At 42.5% G+C, this 27,129-nt stretch overlaps 2 protein-coding genes across 3 annotated transcripts; one reads left to right on the top strand and one right to left on the bottom strand.

Annotated features, from left to right (window-relative positions):
* The first annotated feature begins 1,258 nt into the window (after positions 1-1,258).
* On the top strand, positions 1,259-2,921 carry LOC135545826 (probable G-protein coupled receptor 101). The gene has a single exon (XM_064973744.1). The coding sequence runs from the start codon at positions 1,259-1,261 to the stop codon at positions 2,594-2,596; it is 1,338 nt and encodes a 445-aa protein (XP_064829816.1). The 3' UTR covers positions 2,597-2,921.
* A 4,598-nt stretch (positions 2,922-7,519) lies between these two features.
* On the bottom strand, positions 7,520-26,513 carry LOC135545825 (transmembrane 9 superfamily member 2-like). 2 transcript variants are annotated; one of them, XM_064973742.1, is made up of 18 exons: positions 26,221-26,513; positions 23,988-24,055; positions 22,761-22,854; positions 22,398-22,525; positions 21,997-22,126; positions 21,567-21,694; positions 21,092-21,203; positions 20,882-20,961; positions 20,203-20,308; positions 19,889-19,936; positions 19,360-19,492; positions 18,450-18,569; positions 18,147-18,204; positions 17,883-18,042; positions 17,520-17,671; positions 17,231-17,342; positions 16,856-17,027; positions 7,520-8,153 (listed from the first exon to the last, which is right to left on the bottom strand). In XM_064973742.1, exons 1-18 carry the CDS (start codon positions 26,350-26,352, stop codon positions 8,086-8,088), a joined length of 2,001 nt encoding a protein of 666 aa, XP_064829814.1. In that variant the 5' UTR covers positions 26,353-26,513; the 3' UTR covers positions 7,520-8,085. The 2 variants fall into 2 exon arrangements, with proteins under 2 accessions (XP_064829814.1, XP_064829815.1); XM_064973743.1 differs by lacking the exon at positions 19,889-19,936 and having other exon boundaries at positions 26,221-26,512.
* Between the last annotated feature and the right edge of the window lie 616 nt (positions 26,514-27,129).

Raw genomic sequence — 27,129 nt, 5'->3', positions numbered from 1 at the left:
GTATGAATACTTTCCCAAATGCACTGTATATACCCTTAGAATTTTACTATTATATTTGACAATGATTCAACATATATGCAAGGTTTATGAACTGAAATGCAAAACAACAATTCCGTTTTATGACTAAACCAGTATTTCATAGTCCGATGCATAAGGAATGCTTGATTTGCCATGAAAATAAACGGTAAAGGGCAGTGGAGATTATTCTTGTCCAAATAATCTGCCCCGTTGAGTGATGACAAGAAGCGTATGCCGCTTGAGCCGTGGGGGTGGGGGGGGGGGCTGCTGCCATTGACGATACAGCCTTGCCTAAAATGGGAGCGCGACGAAGCGATGACAATCGAACGGTATCAAAGTGGGAACCCGGGCTCTGGTGCTGAGGAGAACGGAGCATCATCACCGACCAAAACACTGCAGCCTTCAGCATCTCAACCGAACCCGCCCCCAAACAAAGGAAGGATGGCCATTTCAAGGTAAAACATTTATTTTCACTGATACATTTGTTGCTGTTTTGGCAACAGTGAAGAGTAGATTCATTGATTGGGAGCATCAGTGAGCAAGGATGAACTGGCATTTTGGAAGGGGTTGTTTGAATCCCTTTCGTTCTCAATTTCTAGTCGCCTATGTAAAATACTGTATATGTTTATTTGCAATGAAAGTCGGGGATCAAGGAATAATACTGTCGTCAATTTTGTCAGAATGTGTTTGGCGATTGGGGGTTCAAATTTGCACAGGTTTCTGTTGATAGATAATGAAATGTACAGACACTCGTACTCTCTTTACTGGTCTAATGCAGCTGTTACAGAGACATTGCCATGGGTATACCATGTATGCAATGGTTTTGCTGCTACAGTGGGGTCTGAAATGATTGAAACACTTTATAAAGATGAGCAATTAGGAATGTATAAAATAAATGATTCAAATACTTAGCTATATTGTATGCTCCAAACAAATGGGAAATTATATTATACTATGTTGTTTAATAAGTCGTAGTAAAAAAATATATATATATAAAAAAAATGTAAATGAATGAATTCATAGTGAAATTAAATCAGCCTCAACAATGTAGTCCTCTAGAATTAGAGTTGAAAGCAGACAAACCTCCGTTTGAGCTTGTGCTTTTGTCTTCTCTCATCCTCTCCTTCAAGAAGAAAACCGACTGACAGAAAAGGGGACCTGTGAGACATCGGGTGGAAACGGTGAAGGCTGTGAGAGCTACAGTCACGCATGTCGTCTCCCCCACACAGCCAACTACAGCATGTCCACCTCTGAGGCGCCTGGTGTGAGCAGTAACTCCAGCACCATGCCCTGGGACCCTGGTTCCTCTGGTCCTCCTGGCCCCACAGACTGGCCGTCGGTGGCCAACAGCGTGGTGAAGATGGTGCTGATCTCAGCCATCGTGTGTGTGTCTCTGTTTGGTAACGTGGTGGTGTTGTTAGTGTTCCAGAGGAAGCCTCAGCTCCTCCACGTGGCCAACCGCTTCGTGCTCAACCTCCTCCTGGCAGACCTGCTCCAGACCGTGCTGGTCATGCCCTTCACCATCGCTGCCACCGTGCCTGGTGTGTGGCCCCTGGATGCCCGCTTCTGCCAGGCCCTGATAGTGCTCATGCACCTGTTTGCCTTCACCGGGGTGAACACCATTATCGTGGTGTCGGTGGACCGTTATCTGGCCATCATCCACCCGCTGTCCTACCCCACCTGCATGACCCCTCACCTGGGCACCAACCTCATTGCCTGCACCTGGGTGTTGAGTCTGCTCCAGAGCACGCCACCCCTCTATGGCTGGGGGGCCATAGACTTTGACCGCAGGCATAACATGTGTTCTGTGGTGTGGTCCTCCAGCCTGTCCTACTCAGTACTGGTTGCCACCTGCTCCTTCTGGCTGCCGGTGCTCATCATGCTGGGCTGTTACTGGATGGTGTTCAGGGCAGCTAGGAGGCAGAACGCCCTTGTGCACCCCATCCAGACCCAGTCTAAATCCCAGCCCAACCTGCCTCTGAATCCCCAGGCCCCCTGCCCCGGCAGCCCCCAGCGCCAACCTCAACAGGCACCCCCACCCCTGGACTCCTTCTCAGCCGGGGGGTACCCCATCCGGGGCAGGCACAGACGTTTCCACTACCACTGCAAGGCAGCCCTGGTGGTGTTCGTCATCATGGCCTCATACATCCTGAGCATGGGACCTTACAGTGTTCTCAACACGGTCTCCATTCGCTCCAGTGCTGCTGTGCCTCCATGGCTGGCCTCCCTAGCCCTGGTGCTCTTCTTCTTGCAGTGCTGCCTCCACCCCTACATCTACGGCTACATGCACCGCAGCGTGAGGAAGGAGTTCCTGGCCCTGCTGTGTGGTCCGCTCTGCAGGCAGGGTCATCCCTGCCACAACTCCGCCCAGGACAGCTGCTTCACCGTGACCGACGGACGCTCCACGCACCCCAACCTGCCCACACGTGTCTGCCCCCTCCGCACCTGGGAGGAGGGCACCACCACAGAGGCTATCTCCTCCTCCCCCACCATGGATAGGAGGTCCAGGGACACCCGCAAAGAGACCACCAGCCTGAGCTCTGAGAGAGAGCTGACTGTCCACACCTCTACCAAGTAGAACATTCTACAGAAAAGCAGCCTGGGAGATGGGGTTGACTTGTCTGTTTGTTGTGATTCGGGGTTGTTGTATTTTTGATGACCTAGTAATGCTTATTTGCCATAGACGGTTCCAGGAAAATAATTGCAACCGGAGATGCAGTATTTTCCTTGAAAAGCCATTGTTGGTTCTCCTATTGTTAGGTCATGGTTGACGCGGAATTGAAAAACGCGTATCTACTGTTATGTCTACGAGAGCACTAGACAAGGTCACCAAAGTGTATTTATTGATCATTTTGTGCATTCAAAAGTATGTTTTGAGAAATATAAAGGGAAGGGGGAGTGTTTCTAGAGGGAATCTCTGTCAAAGTGCCACGAAATAGATCACCTATCATATCAACTTGAAATAACATGCCACAAATGTATTTGATTTGAGTGTTGCAAATGCTGCTACAGAACACAATTTCACCTTGGTGACAGCTTCTGCTTATCTCATGTGGAGAGCATGATTAGAGTGTATTAACCACTACCACTCACCCTGCCCATGGTGTATAACACCTGTTGTCAAGGAAGAGATGGTTGAGTGGGCTCAACATGACCACTGATTAATTAGTCTAGATCACTACTTCAGCACCAGAATCATGCTTCCTTTCCCAAACAGCATCTCATCTAGCCAATATCCCCCATTTATTTGTGCCCCGTGATTCAGCCAGTCTATGCAGCCTGCCAGTGCAGCCAATTAATTCAGGGTGTTATGGGAACGATGGAGTGTCCATGCCTGTCCGTAAAGCCTATTAAGCAGGCTGAACCGTCTGGCTCCCTCTCAAAGCACCTCGTCAGAGAGCTGTGCAGTGTCTCATTGACTGTTCCCCTCCACTACCAAGTGGATGTGGCTCTACCAAGCCTTCTGAAAGCTACACTGTTCATGTTTGCCTTAGCCAGTTTGGCCCTCTCATCTCGGAGTTTCAAAGGAGGCTGAGGAGCTCTCACGAACTTCCGTTACCTGAACGTGGAAATGCTTCTTGGTAGGGCTCCACTGACCACATCCGCTCACCTAGCCACTTCTGTAAAGCGTAGATACCATATAAGTATTGGTGTTACTTTATCTTTGCACTTTATCAGAGCATAGGGCATGGAGGTCAGACTATTACCCGGCTATTACCCTGGACGGCAGGGTAGCCTAGTGGTTAGAGTGTTGGACTAGTAATCGGAAGGTTGCAAGTTCAAACCCCCGAGCTGACAAGGTACAAATCTGTCGTTCTGCCCCTGAACAATTGAATTTATCACAGGTGAACCCACTGTTCCCAGGCCGTCATTGAAAATAAGAATGTGTTCTTAACTGACTTGCTTGGTTAAATAAAGGTAAAATAAATAAAAAATAGTCGATTTGAAACAGGTTACAGAGCACTGTAAACCCAGTACTATAGTTAGATTCATGTTGAGACCTCTGAAAATACTGATGGTCTCGACCTTTCAAAATAGTAAATGTACATACAGTGCATTGGGAAAGTATTGAGACCCCTTGACTTTCCACATTTTGTTTCCTTACAGCATTATTCTGAAATGGATTCAATATTTTTTCCCCTCATCAATCTACACACAATACCCAAAAATGACAAAGCAAAAACAGGTTATTATTTACATAACTATTCCGACCCTTTGCTATGAGACTCGAAATTGAGCTATGGTGGCATCCTGTTTCCATTGATCATCCTTGAGATGTTTCTACAACTTGTTTGGAGTCCACCTGTGATAAATTCAATTGATTGGACATGATTTAGAAAGGCAGGCATCTGTCTATAGAAGGTCCCACAGTTGACAGTGCATGTCAGAGCATAAACTGAGCCATGAGGTTGAAGGAACTGTCCGTAGAGCTCCGAGACAGAATTGTGTCGAGGCACAGATCTGAGGAAGAGTACCAAAACATGTCTGCAGCATTGAAGGTCCCCAAGAACAGAGTGGCCTCCATCATTCTTAAATGGAAGAAGTTTGGAACCACCAAGAGTCAACCACCAAGGCCGCCCAGCCAAACTGAGCAAACAGGGGAGAAGGGCCTTGGCCAGGGAGGTGACCAAGAACCCGATGGTCACTCTGACAGAGCTCCAGAGTTCCTCTGTGGAGATGGGAGAAAGTCCCAGACGGACAACTATCTCTGCAGCTCTCCACCAATCAGGCCTTTATGGTAGAGTGGCCAGCCACTCCTCCGTATAAGGCACATGACAGCCCACTTGGAGTTTGCCAAAAGGCACCTAAAGACTCTCAGACCAAGAGAAACAAGATTCTCTGGCCTGATGAAACCAAAATTGAACTATTTTGCCTGAATGCCAAGAGCCACGTCTGCAGGAAACCTGCCACCATCCCTACGGTGAAGCACGGTGGTGACAGCATCATGCTGTTTGGGTGTTTTTCAGCAGCATGGACCGGGAGACTAGTCAGGATCAAGGTAAAGATGAACAGATCAAAGTACAGAGAGATCCTTGATGAAAACCTGCTCCAGAGCGCTCAGGCCCTCAGACTGGGGCGAAGGTTCACCTTCCAACAGGACAATGACCCTAAGCACACAGCCAAGACAGCGCAGGAGTAGCTTCAGGACAAGTCTTTGAATGTCCTTGAGTGGCCCAGCCAGAGCTCGGACTTGAACCCAATCTAACATCTCCGGAGAGAGCTGAAAATAGCTGTGCAGCGACGCTCCCCATCCAACCTGACAGAGCTTTAGAGGATCTGCAGAGAAAAATGGGAGAAACTCCCCAAATACAGGTGTGCCACGCTTGTAGCGTCATACCCAAGAAGACTTGAGGCTGTAATAGCTGACAAGGGTACTTCAACAAAGTACTGAGTGAAGGGTCTGAATACATATGTAAATGTGATTAGTTTAGGTTTATACATTTGCAAAAAATTCTAAAAACCTGTTTTTACTTTCTCATTGTAAGGTATTGTGTGTAGATTGATGAAAAAAAACGATTTAAATCAATTTTAGAATAAGGCTGTAATGTAACAAAAGGGGTCTGAATCCTTTCCGAATGCTCTGTAAATACAAATGGGCACATACCGATTCGGTATTCCTCAAAGCCATGGAATGAATGTAGTCAGACCCAATAATAATTATTGGCACGCTTGATAAAAGGCCGCCTGGAGTTTGATAAACGACATTGGCACTTGGATTGAAATAGGTGCTTTGCCCAGATGACATGAAAATAGAGCTCTGACTACCCACACCAGTGGTGGGTTTGATGTTGAAAAACAGAAGTATATGCAGAAAAGTAGCTCATACCTTGGGTAAAATATGGTGGTGGATCTTTGATGTTATGGCGATATTTGGCTTCCACTAGTCCTGGGGCCCTTAAGGTTAACGGCATCATGAACTTGACCAAGTACCAGGACACTTGACTGCAAGTGGATCTTCCAGCAAGACAATAACCCCAATCAGCAAACAAAATCTACAAATAAAATGGTTAACTGACCACAACAAAAAAAAAAAATCAACATTTTGCAATGGCCATCACAGTATCTGTACTTGAACCCCATTGAAAACCTGTGGTTTGAATTGAATAGGACAGTCCATAAGAGCAGATCTAAGGATATCAAGGATCTGGAAAGATACTGTATGGAGGAATGGTCTGAGATCCCTCCCAACATTTCCTTCAATCTCATAGAACATTTGAGAAAAAAGTACGTCATTATCCTCGCAAGGGGAGGGTGCTGGCTTATTGAAAACAGGGGTTCCAATCATTTTGAATTAATCATCCAATCAATTGTATTAGTATAAAATAATTTCCCAATTGTTTTAGCATACAATATGTATTAATTAATTATTGTATTAGTTATTTCATACAGTCTTCCCCCCTCATCAAGAGTGCAAGTAATTATGGACCCAGTAGGGGCAGTCTCTGCCCCTAGTCTTAAGGAACCAATACTTAAAAAAAAAAATAGTACTTCAAGTGTAATTGTTCAATCTAAAGCAAGTTCATCTGAGAGCTCATCACAGAATTGTTGGCTAACAAACAAACATGGTGTCAATATAGTAGTTTCAGCAGTGGGTCATCTCTGCTGAGTGGAAGTTCTTCAGTAAGTGTGATCTGTATGCATGTTGTTGAGAGCCTGAAGTGTGTTAAGTATGAGTGAAATAGACTTGAGTGCTGAGAATCTCAATGTTCAGCCATTTTGTTTAAAGGTAATTGACCTTAAGTGCTAGTTGACAATCAAACATCAAAAGGAAGGCAATCATCACCAACACCATTGTAAAGTATTGTGTGATGTGTTTCCCGTTGAACATGTAAAATAGTGACACTAAAGTAAATAACAGAATGTTTTATATGCAGTACTTCTTTAAAAACTAGACATTTGTGAAGATTTCTATATTTTTTCCCCCTCAACATGGTCTGAGGATGCTTGTGTACAGTTAATTTATTAAAAAAAAATAAAGCGAGTTTAACAATGCTGATCAGAACTCCTTCCATGGAGTGGCAGTGAGATTGATGCTTTGCCTTTAAAAAAGGGGCAATCCAAGATTTGAAAAACAAAAGCGGTCACAGCGCCACTTATTTTGGTAAACAGCTGGGCATGTTATATTCTTCAATAAATCAACAGCTGTATATGATTCAACAAAATTAAACTGATGTACCAATCCCGGTTTGCCCCTTTAAAAAGGTGGAAAAAATTTCCATCCGAGAGAATAGAGGTTTTATGCATCTAGTGAAAGTTACAGAATAAGAAATAAATGTCTAAATGTGGTATACTGTATCGTCAAAATCCACCAAGTTGTATTCTCCTGTGCTGTGTGAGACATTACAATCCCCCCCCAAAAAAACATGAGTCATAAGCTTTGGCTTACATTTCTGTTATAGCAAATTAATTTACGATAAAGATGTGTTTCTAACTACATATTCTTATTTTCATATCAACCAAAATATAGCCATAAAAATAAACAGATTTCTTCATGGCAGAGTCAGTTGTAGATATTTATACAGATTCCATTACTGTAAAACGATAGTACAGGTCATTAAAATGGTTAGGATGCTACAGCCCGTCCTCACCTCACCAAACAAATATAAAAACAAAACAGAAATGTTGTAAAGGACAGATCCATAGAGGTGACATTCTTTAAGTATCAACACATCTGAATACAGCAGAATTGGTGAAAAATAAAAATATAAGTTTAGGTTTCTGAGAATATAAAAGCAAAATAAAGTAATTTTGTTTGTTTTTTTTACATTAGAAATGGGGAAAAACATCATTTTGGAACATCCTTCACCACCCTCCCCTAACCAGTCACTCGCTAACTTAGATCTTTGGAACTCACCTCGTAGATCAAGGTGCAAGTCAAATCAAAATGTCAATTAATCTTAGATGGTAAAAGCCAAAATAATTACGACCGCAACATATCAAGTTTGAGGGCTTCACCTCTAGATCTGAGACGTGATGTTTTCAAGTCATTCAAAGGGCTTCCTTTCCTCAAAGCGGTCACTGTAAAAGCGCTGCACTGGGAGAGCAGGGAGTCCGGCCCTCATTCCGTTAGTCCACCTTCACCACACTGTAGATTTTATTTACAAACCAGAAGCAGGCAAAGAATCCAATTGTGCCTGAGGAGGAAGATAGGGAGGAAACTCTTAGACACAGTACTGCTGTATACAAAATAAAATACTACATTACACACTCAGTATAATACAGTGCCTTCAGAAAGTATTCATACTAGAGGTCGACCAATTATGATTTTTCAACACCGATACCGCTTATTGGAGGACCAAAAAAGCAGATACCAATTATTGGAGGACCAAAAAAGCCGATACCAATTAATCGGCAGATTTAAAAAATAAAATAAAAATTACAACAATACTGAATGAACACTTATTTTAACTTAATATAATACATCAATAAAATCAATTTAGCCTCAAGTAGATAAAACATGTTCAATTTGGTTTAAATAATGCAAAAACAACAGTGTTGGAGAAGAAAGTAAAAGTGCAATATGTGCTATGTAAGAAAGCTAACGTTTCAGTTCCTTGCTCAGAACATGAGAACATATGAAAGCTGAGTCTTCAATATTCCCAGGTAAGAAGTTTTAGGTTGTAGTTATTATAGGACTATTTCCCTCTATACCATTTGTATTTCATTAACCTTTGACTATTGGATGTTCTTATAGGCACTTTAGTATTGCCAGTGTAACAGTATAGCTTCCGTCCCTCTCCTCGCTCCTCCCTGGGCTCGAACTAGCAACACACCGAAGCAGGGTTACCCATGCAGAGCAAGGGAAACAACCACCCCAAGGTTCAGAGCAAGTGAAGTTTGAAACGCTATTAGCGCGCGCTAACTAGCCAGCCATTTCACTTCAGTCACACCAGCCTCATCTCGGGAGTTGATAGGTTTGAAGTCATAAAAAGCGCAATGCTTGATGCACAACGAAGAGCTGCTGGCAAAACGCCCGAAAGTGCTGTTTGAATGAATGTTTACGCGCCTGCTTCTGCCTACTACCGTTCAGTCAGATACGTAGATACTTGTATGCTCAGTCAGATTGTATGCAACACAGGACACACTAGATAATATCTAATAATATCATCAACCATGTAGTTAACTAGTGATTATGATTGATTGCTTTTTACAAGATAAGTTTAATGCTAGCTAGCAACTTACCTTGGCTTACAGCATTTGCATAACAGGCAGTCAGTCAGTCTCAAGAGAGAGGCAGGTCGTTATTGAGTTGGACTAGTTAACTGTGAGTAAGGTTGCAAGATTGGATCCCCGAGCTGACAAGGTGAAAAATCTGTCTTTCTGCCCCTGAACGAGGCAGTTAACCCACCGTTCCTAGGCCGTAATTGAAAATAAGAATGTGTTCCTAACTGACTTGCCTAGTTAAATAAAGATTAAATAAAAGGTGTTAAAAACAAATTAAAACAAAAAAAAAATTGCCGCACAAAAATACAGATTTCCGATTGTTATGAAAACTTGAAATCGGCCCTAATTAAGTCGGCCATTCCGATTAATCGGTCGGCCTCTAATTCATACCATTTGACTAATATCACATTTTGTTGCGTTACAGCCGGAATTCAACATGGATTAAATAACACACACACACACACACACACTCAAACGTTTGGACACACATATACTCATTCAAGGGTTTTTATTTGTACTATTTTCAACCTTTTAGAATAATAGTGAAGACATCAAAACTATGAAATAAGACATGGAATCATGTAGAAACCAAAAAAAAGTGTTAAGAATCTAAAATAGATTCTGATTTGTTTTAAAAGTAGCCACCCTTTGCCTTGACAGCTTTGCACACTTGGCATTCCCTCAATCAGCTTCATGAGGTAGTCACCTGGAACACATTTCAATTAACAGGTGTGCCTTGTTAAGTTAATTTGTGGAATTTCTTTCCTTAACTGATTGTCTCAAACGCATTGTGTTGTGACAAGGTAGGGTTGGTATACAGAAGATGGTCTTTTACCAAATAGGGCTAAGTCCATATTATGGCATGAATATCTTAAATAAGCAAAGAAAAATTACAGCCCATCATTACTTTAAGACATGAAAGTCAGTCAATAGACAATTTCAAGAGCTTTGAAAGTTCCTTCAAGTGCTATGATGAAACTGGTTCTCATGAGGACCACCACGGGAAAGGAAGACCCAGAGTTACCTCTGCTGCAGAAGATAAGTTCATTAGTTACCAGTCTTAGAAATTGCAGCCCAAATAAATGCTTCACAGTTCAAGTAACAGACATCTCAACATCAACTGTTGAGACTGAGTGAATCAGGCATTCATGGTCGAATTTCGGCAAAGAAACCACTACTAAAGGACTCCAATATGAAGATGGCTTGCTTGGGCCAAGAAACCACTACTAAAAGACTCCAATATGAAGAAGGCTTGCTTGGGCCAAGAAACATGAGCAATGTTAGACTGGTGGAAATCTGTCCTTTGGTCTGAGGAGTCCAAATTTGAGATTGTCTTTATGAGACGCAGAATAGGTGAACGGTTGATCTCTGCATGTGTGGTTCCCACCATGAAACATGTATAAAGGTGTGATGGTGCTTTACTGGTGACACAGTCAGTTATTTATTTAGAATTCAAAAGGCACATTTAACCAGCATGGCTACCCCAGCATTCTGCAGCGATACGCCATCCCGTCTAGTTTGCGCTTAGTGGGACTATCATTTGGTTTTCAAAAGGACAATGACCCAACACATGTTCAGGCTGTGTAAGGTCTATTTGACCCAGAAGGAGAGTGATGGAATGATGCATCAGATGACTTGGCCTCCAAAAAGCACCCCACCTTAACTCAATTGAGATGGTTTGGGATGAGTTGGACTGCAGAATGAAGGAAAAGCAGCTAATAAGTGCTCAGCATATGTGGGAACTCCTTCAAGACTGTTGGAAAAGCATTCCAGGTGAAGCTGGTTGAGAGAACACCAAGTGTGTGCAAAGCTGTCACCAAGGCAAAGGGTGGCTACTTTTGAAGAATCTAAAATATATTTAGATTTGTTTCATACTTTTTTGGTTACAACATGATTCCATATGTGGTATTACATAGTGTTATAGTGTAGACATCAACACCATGTAGAAAACAGTAAAAAAAAAAAAAAAAAAAAAAAAAAAAAAAAAAAAAACTCTTGAATGACTAGGTGTCTAAACTTGACTGGTACTGTATAAAAGTCGTGGCCAAAAGTTGAGAATGACACAAATATTAATTTTCAAAGTCTGCTGCCTCTGTATGATGGCAATTTGCATATACTCCAGAATGTTATAAAAAGTGATCAGATGAATTACAATTCATTGCAATGGCCCTATGCCATGCAAATGAACTAAATCCCCCAAAAACATTTCCACTGCGTTTCAGCCCTGCCACAAAAGGACCAGCTGACATGTCAGCGATTCTCTCGTTATCACAGGTGTGAGTGTTGACGAGGACAAGGCTGGAGATCACTCGGTCATGCTGATTGAGTTCGAATAACAGACTTCAAAAGGAGGGTGGTGCTTGGAATCATTGTTCTTCCTCTGTCAACCATAGTTACCTGCAAGGAAACACGTGCCGTCATTATTCCTTTGCACAAAAAGGGCTTCACAGTCAAGGATATTGCCGCCAGTAAGATTGCACCAAAATCAACCATTTATCAGATCATCAAGAACTTCAAGGAGAGCGGTTCAATTGTTGTGAAGAAGGCTTCAGGGCACCCAAGAAAGTCCAGCAAGCGCCAGGACCGTCTCCTAAAGTTGATTTAGCTGCGGGATCGGGGCACCACCAGTACAGAGCTTTCTCAGGAATGGCAGCAGGCAGGTGTGAGTGCATCTGCATGCACAGTGAGGCAAAGACTTTTGGAGGATGGTCTGGTGTCAAGAAGGGTAGCAAAGAAGACACTTCTCTCCAGGAAAAACATAAGGGACAGACTGATATTCTGCAAAAGGTACAGGGATTGGACTGCTGAGGCCTGGGGTAAAGTTGTTTTCTCTGATGAATCCCCATTCTGATTGTTTGGGGCATCTGGAAAAAAGCTTGTCCGGAGAAGACAAGGTGAGCACTTCCATCAGTCCTGTCTCATGCCAACAGTAAAGCATCCTGAGACCATTCATATGTGGGGTTGCTTTTCAGCCAAGGGAGTGGGCTCACTCACAATTCTGCTTAAGAACACATCCATGAACAAAGAATGGTACCAACACATCCTCCAAGAGCATCTTCTCCCAACCATCCAGGAACAGTTTGGTGACCAACAGTGATAGAGCAACTTGCCATAAGTCAAGTGATAACTAAGTGGCCCGGGGAACAAAACATCGATATTTTGGGTCCATGGCCTGGAAACTACCCAAGACCTTAATCCCATTGAGGATTGACCACAAGTTCTCAAGAGGCAGGTGGACAAACAAAAACCCACAAATTCTGATAAACTCCAAGCATTGATTATGTAAGAATGGGCTGCCATCAGTCAGGATGTGGCCCAGAAGTTAATTGACAGCATGCCAGGGCAGATAGCAGAGGTCTTGAAAAAGAAGGTTCAACACTGCAAATAGAGTCTTTGCATCAACTTCATGTAATTGTCAATAAAAGCCTTCGACACTTTTGAAATGCTTGTAATTATACTTCAGTATTCCATAGTAACATCTGACAAAAATATCTAAAGTCTGAAGCAGCAAACTTTGTGGAAATTAATGTGTCATTCTCAAAACATTTGCCCACGACTGTATATAATTATTTTCTTACCCATCTACACACAATACCCCATAATGACACATTTATTGAAAATGAAATACAGAAATATCTAAATTGCCATTAAGTATTCATACCCCTGAGTCAATACTTTGTAGAAGCACCTTTGCCAGCGATTACAGCTGTGAGTTTTTCTGGGTAAGTTGACTCCCAAGTGGTGCAGCGGTCTAATGCACTGCATCTCAGCGCTAGAGTCGTCACTACAGACACCCTGGTTCGAATCCATGCTGAATCACAACCGTGATTGAGAGTCCCATAGGGTGGCGCACAATTGGCCCAGCGTCATCCGGTTGTGGCCGGTGTAGGCCGTTATTGTAAATAAGAATTTATTCTTAACAGACTTGCCTAGTTAAAAAATAATACGTCTCTGAAAAGCTTTCCACACCTGGATTGTGCCACATTTCTCCATTATCCTTTAAGTCACCTTGGCCTAGAGACATTTACACAGTTATCAAAACATCACACCAGGGTAAGTCTACAAGAAACCCAGCCCTTATTTAAGTGTTTCTAAAATACTCTATGGGAAAAATGAATGGTGAAAAACAATTGGAACCATTTCCTTGTTTGACCGCTAGATTTTATGGGTATTATGACTCATACTGTGGTACTCTATAGATGGCCTTCTTTGCGAGGCATTGGAAAACCTCCCTTACAGATAATTGTATGTGCGGGTTACAGAGATGAGGTAGTCATTCAAAAAGTATGTTAAACACTATTGCACACAGAGTGCAACTTATTAGGTCACTAGGTTAAGCAAATTTTTTACTTTTATTTAGGCTTGCCATAGCAAAGGGGTTGAATACTTATTGACTCAAGACATTTCAGCTTTGTATTAATTTATAAAAATGCCAACAAAAAATATGAAAAATCCACTTTGACATTATGGGCTACTGTGTGTAGGCCAGTAAACAAAAACAATTCAGGCTGTAAGAGCAAGATGTGGAAAAAGTCAAAGGGTGTGAATACTTTCTGAAGGACTGTAAATACACTGTATGACATGGGTGTAATGTACAAACTGTACGTGTCTTTTACAGCCACATACATGTAGCTGCCAAAACAATGGAAACACTTGAGAAATGACAGATACAAAGCAGGTGCTTCCACACAGGTGTGGTTCCTTAATTAAGCAATTAGCATCCCATCATGCCTAGAGTCATGTCTAAAAATGCTGGGCAGACCATTATTTTGGATACCATGGCTATGCCCCTCCATAGGATGACAATGACCCCATCCACAGGGCACGAGTGTTCACTGAATGGTTTGATGAGCATGAAAACGATGCAAGCCATATGCCATGGCCTGGGGCTGGCATCAAAACTTCAGTTGTCACTATGCGTTGGGGCAGGTAATGTTCTCCTGGCATCCGCCAAACCCAGCTTCGTCTGTAAGACTGCCAGATGGTGAAACGTGATTCATCACCCCAGAGAACGTGTTTCCACCGCTCCAGAGTCCAATGGCGGCGAGCTTTACACCACTCCAGCTGACACTTGGCATTGCGTATGGTGATCATAGGCTTGTGTACGGCTGCTCAGCCATGGAAACCCATTTCATGAAGCTCCCGACGAACAGTTATTGTGCTGACGTTGCTTCCAGAGGCAGATTGGAACTGGGTAGTGAGTGTTGCAAATGAGGACAGACGGTTTTTACTCGCTTCAGCCCTGTTCTGTGAGCTTGTGTGGCCTTCCACTTTGCGGCTGAGCCTATATCTAACGAACTGACTTGTTGGAAAGGTGGCATCCTATGACAGTGCCACGTTGAAATACACTGAGCGCTTTAGTAAGGCCATTCTACCGCCAATCTTTGTCTATGGAGAGTGCCTGGCTGTTTGCTCAATTTTATACCTGTCAGCTACGGATGTGGTTGAACTAGCCGAATCCACTAATTTGAAGGGATGTCCACACACTTTTGTATATATTGTGTATGCCAAGGTGCATTGAAGCTGTTCTGTCTCAACACCCTATCAAGACAATTTATATTAGCGCTTAATTTATTTTGGCTGTTACCTGTACATACAAACCATTCAGTTTGTCAGAGTGGAAATGAAGTGACACTGATGTTTGAACTCCTCTCTGGAGAGAACAATTTAATTGGACAAAATCCTGGGAGAAAATTCATTACAAAAATATATTTTTTAAACGTTGAACACCCGTATCTGAAGGCTCAATGAGAGCCATACAAGAGACTCCTGGATTAAGTTCTGAACAAAGTTGAGACGAGGTGAAATGGGAAGGACGAGGATTGGGTAAAAATCTGAAATGGGGCAGATTAGAATTATTCCGATGAAGCCCCTTTATTTTAGCTTGATGGATCTTCTGCCAGCCCATCCCAATATTGCTTATTGCAGTCTTAAGACGGAGGCTGACACGGTTTCGGTGATACAGGCTACATCTGGCCCGTAAGACGGTATATGGCTATGATTTTAACTGGATTTATTAGGATCCATCTGATAGGAGGTCGCCATAAGTTCATATGTCTATATAATATTTCGTGAGAGAGAAACTCATTACTTCAGGAGTAGTTTTGTATTGACTTTCCTTAAAATTGTGTCCTAGGTCACGTGTGTGTGTGTGTGTGTGTGAGAAAAGGCCAGACGGGGTCGAAGTGTCGTTACCATGTCAACCCTGTGTCCATTTCTACCCGTTCCACATCACAGTAAGGACAGAGGGTGGGAGGCAGATCTGTTCATAGCAGTATTGTTGTTGCGAGTGTGGATACCCGGTAATCGCCCACATTGCTCTCCTTCTGGTACACAGCTATATATTTTCAGTGCTGGCGAGGGGAAGTTGCCATAACAGCCGTAGTCAGGGATGCTGGTGCATCTATTAGAATCCATGGCAACCTGTAAATTGGGAGCTGCCTCACGTTTATTTTCTAGGAGACGAAAGCTACCCTCTCTCTAAAACCAACACCTATAGGAGGGCTGACCATTGATCAACTACTACAAGCAGCAATTCACAAATATGTCCGGTATTCGTTTGTTTAAAACGCGTGCTCAGTTTTAATAGTGCTAATAATAGGTCAAATCCAGTCAAATGTCCCACTGAGGAGACCAGGGGAGGGTCTGTTGATCTTGAGCTTTTTTACAAAAAATAAATCAGGTTTGATGAATACCATAGATGAACATATATAATTTAAGAGTAGGAACATGGAGAGGTGGTCAGAGAGCATGGCTGAGTGCTGTTCCACCACAGCTCCTACAACCAGCTCTTTTCCATGAAGTAGAGTGGGAGGAGTTCACTGTGTGGAACACCGTCTGTCTGGCCTTTCTCCCTCCTCTCAGCATATGAATGAGCTGCTCAGTGCCAAACTTGGAACAGGAACCAGGAAGAGGGAAAGCCACTAAATACAACCCATTTAGAAGACTGGTTTGTATTCCTCTGCAGTATAAATTACCACATTAAGACTACAAGCTGCACACCGTTCATTTACCATTATGATCAAGAAAATTTTAAAAATGACGAGTCTTTATTTGGTCTCAGTTTAAAGGATGCACTCCAGCATCTCCAAGGAGACTTCTTTAAAATGTTGCCGTAAGAAGGTAATGTCTGCGGTAAAAGTCTAAGTGCATTTAGCAAAGAACAGCTGTACTGCCAGTAAAACTAGAGGAACCAGAGTTGTGACGCCTGTCACGGGGGGAGGGGGGGGGGGTTGAGCAAAACAATACTTGCGCAATACTAGTGCATTCCTTGGTCTATGTCGTCACTGGAACGGGATAGGGTTCCTGGATCCTAGCAACTGTGTACAGGGCCGGGCTGAGCAGCCCCTTTGATGTTAATCAACCTGGCTTCTTCAAACACTTAACAATTTCCATTGCAATCCCCACCTCCTCCTTCCGCTTATAGTCTTTAGAACACAATGCCTCTGGGACAGATCGCTACTCCAGAAGATTTGTCACCGCCATTCATAAAACTGCAAGCGGTATGTGTTGAAGGACGGGCGGGTTAGCGCCTCTTAACCATAGTCCATGAACAAACAATAGGACAGGTCTTTGCAAATAATACAAGCTAATGGTTCATTGAGACGCACACCGGCCTATTTAACTATCCCGTTCATAAACCTCGCTCACGCAGTGTTCCCAGACCACTCACCTGTGAAGAGGAAGAAGATGAGCACCATGATGGAGGTGTAGCCGAAGTAGAGGATGGTGCTGGCGGCTCCTACGATCTGCAGCTTGGAGAAGAAGTAGTGGACGGCATAGACGAACAGGTAGACGGCCGTGAAGCCGCTGGTCAGGAACGAACGCCACCACCAGTGGTAGTCCTACAGGAAACACAAGGTTACGCTACAGACATTCTGGATTTGAAAGAGTTATTACATTGGCTATTATGGTTGAAGCAGTTACCCTGGTAAATGTTTAATGGTGTTTCCTAGTACACCATCATCCACATTACAGTAAATATACACCTACACGTTTCAGTAGGCCATTCAGAAAGAAGGCACTGAATAGTATTGTTTCCTCTCACCTCCGCACACAAGTGGAAGTAGCATAGCAGGATGGTAGCCTCAGAGCAGGTGATGAGGAGGATGATGAAGACCAGGAAGAGGAAACCAAACATGTAGTACATCTGGTGAGACCTGGAACAGAAGATAAATGTTTTTAACTATTACATCAATCAATGAAGTCAGTCAAACAAGTCTCCCAGCAGGCGAGTCGGTTCTACCAGAAAGATCAGCAACAGACAGACGGTCGGACAGGTGACAGGACACACAACAGCATTACAGATGTTTTATATAATAGAAATGGCTTCCTACCAGATGCTATTGAGGATGAAGAAGAGCTGGATGAAGATGCAGCCGAAGGGCAGGATGCCCCCCATGACAATGCCGGGGACAGGCTTGGTGAAGAACGACTGTTCTGGGATTTGTCTGGGGATCTGGTTGGTTCTCACCGGCTGCTCAATGGCCTGTAGGATGGAGCAAGAGAGGGGTGGCAATTCATCAAGAAATGGACAGTTGTAGCCATATTAGAAAGGGCTGGCTTTTAAAGTGGACAAAATATCAGGGCCCATATTCATAATCCAGCTCAAAGTAATTGTGCTGATCTAGGGCCAGTTTTGACAAATAAATCATAATGAATAAGATTCCATGGACAAGGGGATCTGATTTGAGACTCACGGGTCTCTTGAAGCCGAAGTAAGCACCGATGAAGGTGAGGGGCACGGAGATACCAAACCACAGAGCTAAGATGGCCACCAGCGTGCCGAAGGGGATGGCAGCCGACGAGCCTTCCACCCACAGGATCAAGTTCATCAGGAAGAAGTCAGCGAACACAATCCTGGGGAAGGAAGAGACAGATGTGAAGCCTCTGTACATATCTCCCTGTTAAGGAGAATACCAAATGAATGCAGCTTTGGATGTTACAGCGAACAGCTGACCTACCCTGGACACAACAGTGCTGTCAACAGGACATTTGTCTTCCATTTCTCACCACCGAAAGCTGGGGAAATACAAATGGGGAAATAAGGGTTCAAATCATAAGCTATAAACTGGGCATACAGAATACAGACTATTCAGCCAGAAATACATATCCAACTGAATGGTTGAAGGGAATATCATACTGTCCGATCACTGTAGCCCTGAAATGATGACCTGTTTGGCATTCATATCATTCCCTTCTCAAACTCAATCTTATTAAATTAATTCACGGGTGGTTCGTTGATGAGTATGTCAAATGGGGCTTACTCTTGTAGAGGCGTGCTGACACGTATCCTGCAGGGGTGCCCAGCAGAACCCACAGCACCACAGAACAGGTCATCAGAGCCCCTCGGTTAGCTGGAGACAGGAACCCCAGGCAGGCCAGGACTAGAGGAATCAAACCGATGTCACCATCACTACAGAGAATGGTACCATTACAGTAATACTACCACTATTACTTTAGTAAAATGTCAATAAGAGAATGATTATTACTCCATTAAAAACTCTTCCCTATAGGTCATGTAGACTTGAGTTCATGTTGAATAAACCGTCTTCTGAAGATGCTGTAAGGCATTGTGATTTTACGTTGCTTATTAACCTCCACAGGATCGGTGTCCCCACCACGAGATGGTTGAGCTAACGTAGGATAATGCGATTAGCATGAGTTTGTAAGTAACTAAAAAAATCCCAGGACATAAAAATATCTGATATGGGCAGAAAGCTTAAATTCTTGTTAATCTTACTGTCCAATTTAATCTCACTGTCCAATTTACAGCAACTATTACAGTGAAAGAATACCATACTATTGCTTGCGGAAACTGCACAATTATGAACTTGAAAATGTTTTAATAAACCAATTAGGCACATTTGGACAGTCTTGATATAACATTTAACAGATATGCAATGGTTCATTGGATCAGTCTAAAACGTTTCACATACTCTGCTGCCATCTTGTCTCTTAAATTTAAAAAATGGTACAAAAAAAATATTTGTGTTATATTCTCCTACATTAATTTAACATTTTCACAAACTTCAAAGTGTTTCCTTTTAAATGGTATCAAGAATATGCATATCCTTGCTTCAGGCAGTTAGATTTGGGTGTCATTTTAGGCAAAAATTTGAAAGAAAGGGTGAGATCCTTAAGAGGTTTTAAAGCATCTGGGGAAGAGTTACTTACAGAGGGTGATGAAGGTCATGATGAAGATTTGGGTTCCCTGGCCAAGGAACACAGAAAGCAGCATGCCCTTCCTGGGAGGCCTAAACACATCCCCGTGCACCTGCTTCCACCCAGACTCCTCCTGGGCATCCTCCTGTTGGGTTAGAGTGCACCACAACCAATCAGAACCAATGGAATGGTCAAATGTATGCATATTCAAATTGCTTCGTTACAGATCAGCCAATCACCAAGAGTGACTCATTAGCCCATCTTCCAGCTCATCTAACACCTGCTAGTAGCAAAAACCACATGACCACGTTAGCCAATGGCTGTAAAATATGGTGTAGACAAGTACTCAGTTTAGCCCAATAGCAGAGGTGGTTAAGATTCTTTCTTTTTTTTATTCAAAGGACTGTTCAGCTGTAAATGATGGCCTGCACTACACCACATTTTAAAAGGTTTACAAGTTATATGACACTTCAAGAGATAGCTCCCAGAAATCACACCAACAATCCCCAATTTGTGCTCAAATGGCTTTCGATAACCTTACATAGAATATGGATTTTCCTTGTGGTGGTGGAGCCTTTGTCAAGTTTTCCTGTGAATATGAAATGTTACAACAAAGGTTTCATGCTTGTGGTTCGGCAACATACAGAACATAAATGACTTTTGGCAGATGAGTCCTCTGCCACGTCCATCTGCCCCATTCACTCATGAAGGATTCCTTTGCGTACAATGGAACACAAATGAATAATCCAGTTCTGTTTTACGGCATGTAACTTGGTTTCATATGATCGTATAGTTTGACGGTCAGAGAAGTGAGATGGTGAATGTCTCAAAGAGCTGCTCTGTGTGCTTCTTTACCTGGTCCACCTGGTTGTACCTGGCGATGTCCTTGTGCAGGGTCCTCAGCATTATCATAGCCACCATGCCAGACAGGAAGAGCACGATGACCAGAGAGTTCATGATGCTGGAAGGAACACAAGCCATGCGCCATTAACATGACAGAAGAAGAGCACCACATTGTAATCTACTGTTCAACAGCACTGGAATGGGAATATTTAACATGACTAAAGTTCCTATTACATTTAGAGTGATCAACATACTGTTGAGCATATTTGGAGTTTGTTAGACATGATTTTCAGTGTTCCATTTGTGACATTTAAGGTGCAGGTTGGTCACTAGACTAGATGCTGTATGTTATGGATTAAACTCATATCTATTGATAGTGATTGACTGGAAACGTCACTGCATTTTGGTTTTGACTTCATACAAGTCTCTCAGGCTGGTGTTTACAGAACAGTTGTCTGCTGATTAGGATATAAGGAAGGGCCTTCTCAGAGGCCTGTTAAACATTCTCTACTTCTGTGCTGTAAGTCCCTTATCAAGGCTGAGTGTTGCGAGACCTAGCGTACCTGAGACCTAGCGTACCTGAGACCTAGCGTACCTGAGACCTAGCGTACCTGAGACCTAGCGTACCTGAGACCTAGCGTACCTGAGACCTAGCGTACCTGAGACCTAGCGTACCTGAGACCTAGCGTACCTGAACCACTGGATGTTGGTGTGAGGCATGGAGACCAGAATGTAGTCCCATCTAGAGGCCCACTTGATGTCAATGTTTTCCTGTGAATGAAGAAATTATTATTTGAGAAAGAGAATACTTTAATGCTTCTATGAACTATGCTGTTGACGAAACACATGATGTACTTGTATGTGTAAAACAAATACTTTGTGGTTAACTGTTCTAATGTACCTCGAAGCTGACAGAGTAGGTGTAGGTGATTTTCACATCACTGCTAAACTCTCCAGGAACCTCCATGGGAGGGCCTTCACATGTCGGTTTGTCAGCATCAGCATTGTTGATACTGTCAATCACACAAACACACATAAGACCACTAGCTACAACACAAAACCATTTCTAAAAGTATTATAAAGTTGGGGGCTTTCCAGTGCTTCATATGAAACTCTGCTTGTCTATACCAGATGTGCGCTGCAGCGAAAAAAAAAAAGGAGTTTTGGACTCCTCTGGTAAAATGTGGAAATGACACTAATCAACAATAATATTAAACAACCGTACGTGGCAAACTGTTGTTCATCGAGTATAGAACAGTGACGGCCACCTATGGAAGCACCAGCGACAGTATGTTCAAGTGTGGCTAATGAAAATGGAATAGATCTGCTCACACATCACCTGATTTACACGCCATCTGGCCGTCTGAAATTCTTACCTCTTGGGCTCCAGTGTGGCAGCCACCAGGCGAGCTCCTCTCCACCCCTCCCCTTCCCCATTGTGGTAGGACAATTTGATATCCACGTGGTTGAAGATGTAAAATGTGTTCTTCTTGTTGAACTCGGACTGAAAAGAGAAATGATTCCAGTCAATTACCCCATATTACATAGTGCATACTAAACACAATCATATTCAAAGTAGGTTATCATTAGAGCTATTATAAAAACAGCACAACTCACTGACTCACCCTAATATGACACACTCACCCCACTCATGGTCCAACCTAATGATATTGTTACTACTGAATATTACCATTTCACAACACAGCCTGCCCTGAACTAGAATTGGCCTAGCTACAATCTCTAGTGTTATCAGATAGATATTGGGCAACCATCCTGTGTGTGAGATATTGTAAAAGTATGGCTTACATTGATGACACAGGCATCTTTAGCGCGCCCTTCGGTGGTGACGAGGCAGCCAATGGGGAATCCAGGATTGCAGTATTTCTGACTGTCTTCCACATCATAGCACCAGGTGACTGGCATGTTGTCAACAATCCTGAAAACAAACACACATTTTGTTATACCCAATTTAAAAAAACACTCAAACTGGAAAAGCCCTGTAAGTGATTTGGTTGACACAAATCTGTCTCCCATTCATCCACCTCTGTCTAACCAAATGCTGTGCAAAAATACAGTGTTAACCTCTTGTATAGGATTCGTATCATGCTAAGGGGCCCTACGATGCCTGAGGGTAAGCAGACCCATTTTCTGTAGAATTAACTACAAGTATCTCAACCTATTCAGGAGAAGGAGAATGATTAGCTCACCAATGGTGCTGGTAGTTCAACTGCATTCCTCTCTTGAGAAAGTCCAGCATGTTCTTATCCTCGGTTTTATCCTTCACATAGGTTTTGGTGCACAATTTCTTGCATTTCTCATCTTTTTTGAATGAGAACTGAAGGAAAGTGAAGAATAAAAACTCTTGACACTGCCATAAAGTAACACATAAATGGGTATAACAGGAAGAACAGGGCAGCTTGAATAACCGGTCTTGCCTGGAGTGATTGAGCAACACAAAACAATGGAATCCAATACCTGAAAAGCTGGGCTCAGAGGACCTTTAGTGTAATTAAAGCCTGGTGGTACATGCCAGACTATCAATGAAACCTGTGATGACAGAGGTGCCCTACCTTGTATGGCGACGTCTCAATTCTCTCACCAAATAGCACCTGGCCAAGGTTCTCAGACGGTCTCCTCTCGTTGTCATCTTTGCAGAAGTCAAAGCTGTGAAAGAAATTTGTTGACAATGAATGTGCAATGATCTAACAAAAGTAAGATACGGTAGAGACAGAGGTATGTACCAGTCAGAGCTGCTGCCAAAGTTAAAGTAAATAAAAACTTAAATTAATCACGAAGAGACAATTTTGTAAAATTAAAATAAATAATGAATATACTCAAACTATTATCTATGACTCCAAAACAAACTAAAATAAAAACAGTCATGAATTATGTTCAGGTTTAGTTTATTTTTCTTCTAAACTGTGTGCAAAATCGAATGGTGTTTTGAAGCTTTTGGGTGGGGGGGTTATTCCACCATTTCGGAGCTGTCAGAGTGACCATCGGGCCACATCGCTGACCAAGGCCCTTCTCCCCCGATTGCTCAGTTTAGCCAGATGGCCAGCTCTTGGAAGAGTCTTGGTGGTTCCAAACTTCTTCCATTTAAGAATGTTGGAGGACCTTCTTGGGGACCTTCAATGCTGCAGACATTTTTTTGGTAATCTTCCCAAGATCTATGACTCAACACAACCCTGTCTCAGAGCTCTATGGACAATTCATTCGACCTCATGACTTGGTTTTTACTCTGTCAACTCTGGGACCTTATCTAGATAGGCGTGTGCTTATTTGAGCTCAATTTCGAGACTCATAGCAAAGGGTCTGAATACTTATGTAAATAACGCATTTCTGTTTTTTAAAACCTATTTTCATTTGTCATTATGGGGTATTGTGTGTAGATTGATGAGGGGAAATTTGGATTTCATCCATTTTAGAATAAGCCTGTAACGTAACAATATTTTGAAAACTTCAGGGGGTCTGATTACTTTCCAAATGCACTGTATGCCTTAAATAAAAAATAAAAAAAGAGAAATTAAATTAAGACTCTTTGCTTTCAACTGACACCAAATTTGACATGCTCTTATGAACTGGAAATTACCTCACATGCATGCTTTCGGTCTCTAACACTAACACAAAATAAATCATATAAAAATGAAATATTTGTATACAACTGAACTAAATAACAACTAGCCAATCAAGTCTGAAAACTGAAACCAAACAGAATTTCAAATAAAAATCAAAGATCTAATAGAAATAAAAACGAATACAAAAACACAACTATAATAACCTTGGCTACTACTTACACATCATATTCATAGGGCAGAACTGATTCCACTGAGTCCAAACGATTCACAAACAGCTGGATGAGAGTCTAAGGAAGGAGAGAGATGGTCATACAGGCATGTTGCCTAATAAATCTGTGATACCACTTACAGGGATACAGTCAAAGCACTGCCCAAAGATGGAAGATTAACTTAGAAGCAAAAGTCTTGAATAAAATTATAATTTACTCCAACGATTGTCCATGGGGTTGATCCTTAAAACATTTTTACCCAACGTTTTTGAGCGCCGGTGCAGAAGTTGCGATTTAGATCACCTGGCACATGCACTAAACCTTGCAAACACCTGAAAGACTAGGGTTAGTATGCATGCATCCGTCATGTTGATAGACTATTATATTATTTAATCACATTATAAGCGCAGCAGGGTAGCCTAGTGGTTTGACTTGTAACTGAAAGGTTGCAAGTTCAAATCCCCGAGTTGACAAGGTACAAATCTGTCGTTCTGCCCCTGAACAGGCAGTTAACCCACTGTTCCTAGGCCGTCGTTGAAAATAAGAAGTTGTTCTTAACTAACTTGCCTAGTAAAATAAATTAATTTTTTTTTAAAATGAAATACGCACAAGGCAGGCTACGAGTGAATGTTCCGTCCATAATGCAATTAGCGGGAAAACACCTTTGTCAAAGGGGCACCGCACATGCAAGCGGATGTGACAAAAAATATCCGTTAGGAATGTAGAAAGGGGAGATCTAATATGCAATTACTAACATGGGTTGCTATTATGACAGATGCTACGAATATACTGTACACGCGCATGTAATTTAGATCATAAACACAGAGGCCTGTGTTTTGAAGTCAGTTTTAGAATACAACAAGCACTGAATGGTGTAGGGAATCATTGTACCATCTAAATTGCTGTGAAATATAGTTTCAGTGACAACAAATATAATTTTTTACAGTTGTTTGAAACCGGTGGACGAAAACGACAGTTTCGGTTTTGGTCCACCAGCTTCGAACAGTGGTTTTGGCGAATATCATGGCCGATCACAACACTGGCGATTAAATAAAACTGTGAATCACTAACGTACCACTATTAGCGCCAGATATATTATGGACATTTTAAGAAATAGCCATGGAAAAATTAAGCAAAAATGCGTAGCACCTTTAAGTACATTACTGTGATTGTTTTTAAACAAAATGGTCAAAAATAGCTTCTTAGTTAGAGCCATTTCTCAAGCAAGAATTTTGCTAGGACCATCTGGGAGTGGTCTGAGTGGTGGAACAGCTCTTACTCACACTAAAAGGGCATTATCATTTTCACAACATTAGTCCAACCTCAGTGTGGAGATAAACACGGGGATATCACGTTTCTGCATGCACTGGGCCTTTCACACGCATATTTTGCTGTACGGTTTTGGAAACAAAATGAACTTATCATTCATATCAGCCATAAATAATTTTATGAAAACTAAAAGTTAAATTACTACACACCCTTTATGGGGATTATGGTTTCCACATGGTCATACCTCCATGTTTACAGTCCTTGTTTAAGGAGGACAGAGAGGCGACCGTCTGTGTTAATTAGCCATCTAGCATGTCCACCTGTTCCATTAGAATAACTGGGAAGGGAGTGTAACGTTAGTTCGTCGGCTGGACGTAAAAAGCCATATTGATCTGTTCAAACCTGCGACATACAGTAAGTGTATATCTTTTTATTTTTAAGATTCTCAGAAAATATAAGTTCCATATTTCGAAAACGGTATCGCAAGTGGTGATTGGCGTTTCTAAACGTTAAAACAGTATCGGGATTGTAATTAACATGGTCATACCGGTAAGCAGTGCTTACAACTGAGAACCTTGCTTGAGATAAGGCAGAATGCCTTGGGTTCTCAAGAGCAAATATTTTGTAGTTATCTTACTAGCCAGCCGTGACGGACAAGTTGCAGACTAACTAATAATGTAAACCACTTCAAATCAAGACTAGTCAGCTAGCAACAATTGTTAACGTTACGTTAACGTTTGGTAGTTTAGCTAGTGAATAGCTTTGGTAGCTAGTGCAACAGTATGTCACTTGACTAGCATGCAGCTAGCTAAATAACACTTAGAACAAACCCCGTAACTAGCTAGCCAGTCGGAAGGAAATAAACAAAACAAATGTAACATTAAACGTCAATTTGATGCACAAACTAGTTTACAGCGAAATAACCACGTGGGGCCATGTCAGTCCGTAAAAAAAGACCAAATGTGTCAATTTACCTGACAATCATCGCCTCCTTTATCTTCACAAAAACTCACTGGGGCTAAACCCGGAAGGTAGAATCCTGAACAAGTACTAAAGGCAACTAACGTGAACACAAGTACAAATTCAGTGTCTATCCGCGTCTTCATTGTCCCGGTTTTGTTTCTAATCTCAATTCAGTTGGTATGTAGCTAGTTCCGTTTTTGTTTCTGTGAGGAAAAATAACGTTAGCTAGCCAGCTTGTCAGCCAGTTGAGCTTCGATAATTAGCTAGCGTCCAACGCTACTTCTTCTATGATGTAATGGCTGTCCGCAAACCAACGTTAAATGTGCATGCCGCCACCTACTGTGCTGGAGTGTGGTCGATTTAGAAATGTTGTAACCCGTAATCCTCCTACCAAGCTCACTACTTCTGAGAAAATAAAAAAGATCCCTACTAAGTTCTAATAGACCCTCCCCCATCGCCTTCCAAACCCATTCCAACCTCAATGACCCCACACTTCAATCTTTCCCTCTCTTCAACATACAACAATATAACAACACATGCTCCACCGTTTCAATCGACCATACACTCCAGATGCAAATCATTCACTTGCTTGGTAACCAGATGTAATTACAAATTCAATGTACAATGTCCTAAGCAAATTCGAGCAAACACCACCTCTCTCTTCCGAATCTGACCCTTGAATCTTGGTCCACCAACCTTTCTTTGGAGGGCATATAAATGCCAGCCCTTGTGCTCAGTCCCATCTCTTCTGCCACATGTAACAGTTTAACTACCGTCCCTCTCCTCGCCCCGAACCAGGGACCCTCTGCACACATCAACAACTGACACCCACGAAGCATCGTTTACCCATCGCGCCACAAAAGCCGCGGCCCCCTCAGAGCGAGTGACGTCACCGATTGAAACGCTCTTAGCGCGCACCA

This window comes from Oncorhynchus masou, chromosome 9 (assembly GCF_036934945.1).
Source record: "Oncorhynchus masou masou isolate Uvic2021 chromosome 9, UVic_Omas_1.1, whole genome shotgun sequence".
Classification (NCBI taxonomy): domain Eukaryota; kingdom Metazoa; phylum Chordata; class Actinopteri; order Salmoniformes; family Salmonidae; genus Oncorhynchus; species Oncorhynchus masou.
The sequence above is the reverse complement of the archived record's forward strand: the minus strand, read 5'-3'. Positions and strand labels throughout refer to the sequence as shown.

Coding starts and splice junctions, on each gene's coding strand:
- LOC135545826 (XM_064973744.1), top strand. CDS start 1,259: ATGTCCACCTCTGAGGCGCCTGGTGTGAGCAGTAACTCCAGCACCATG.
- LOC135545825 (XM_064973742.1), bottom strand. CDS start 26,352: ATGAAGACGCGGATAGACACTGAATTTGTACTTGTGTTCACGTTAGTT. Junction 20,309..20,881: donor ACCAACATCCAGTGGTTCAG/GTACGCTAGGTC, acceptor TGTTCCTTCCAG/CATCATGAACTCTCTGGTCA. Junction 18,043..18,146: donor ACAGCACTGTTGTGTCCAGG/GTAGGTCAGCTG, acceptor TTCCTTCCCCAG/GATTGTGTTCGCTGACTTCT.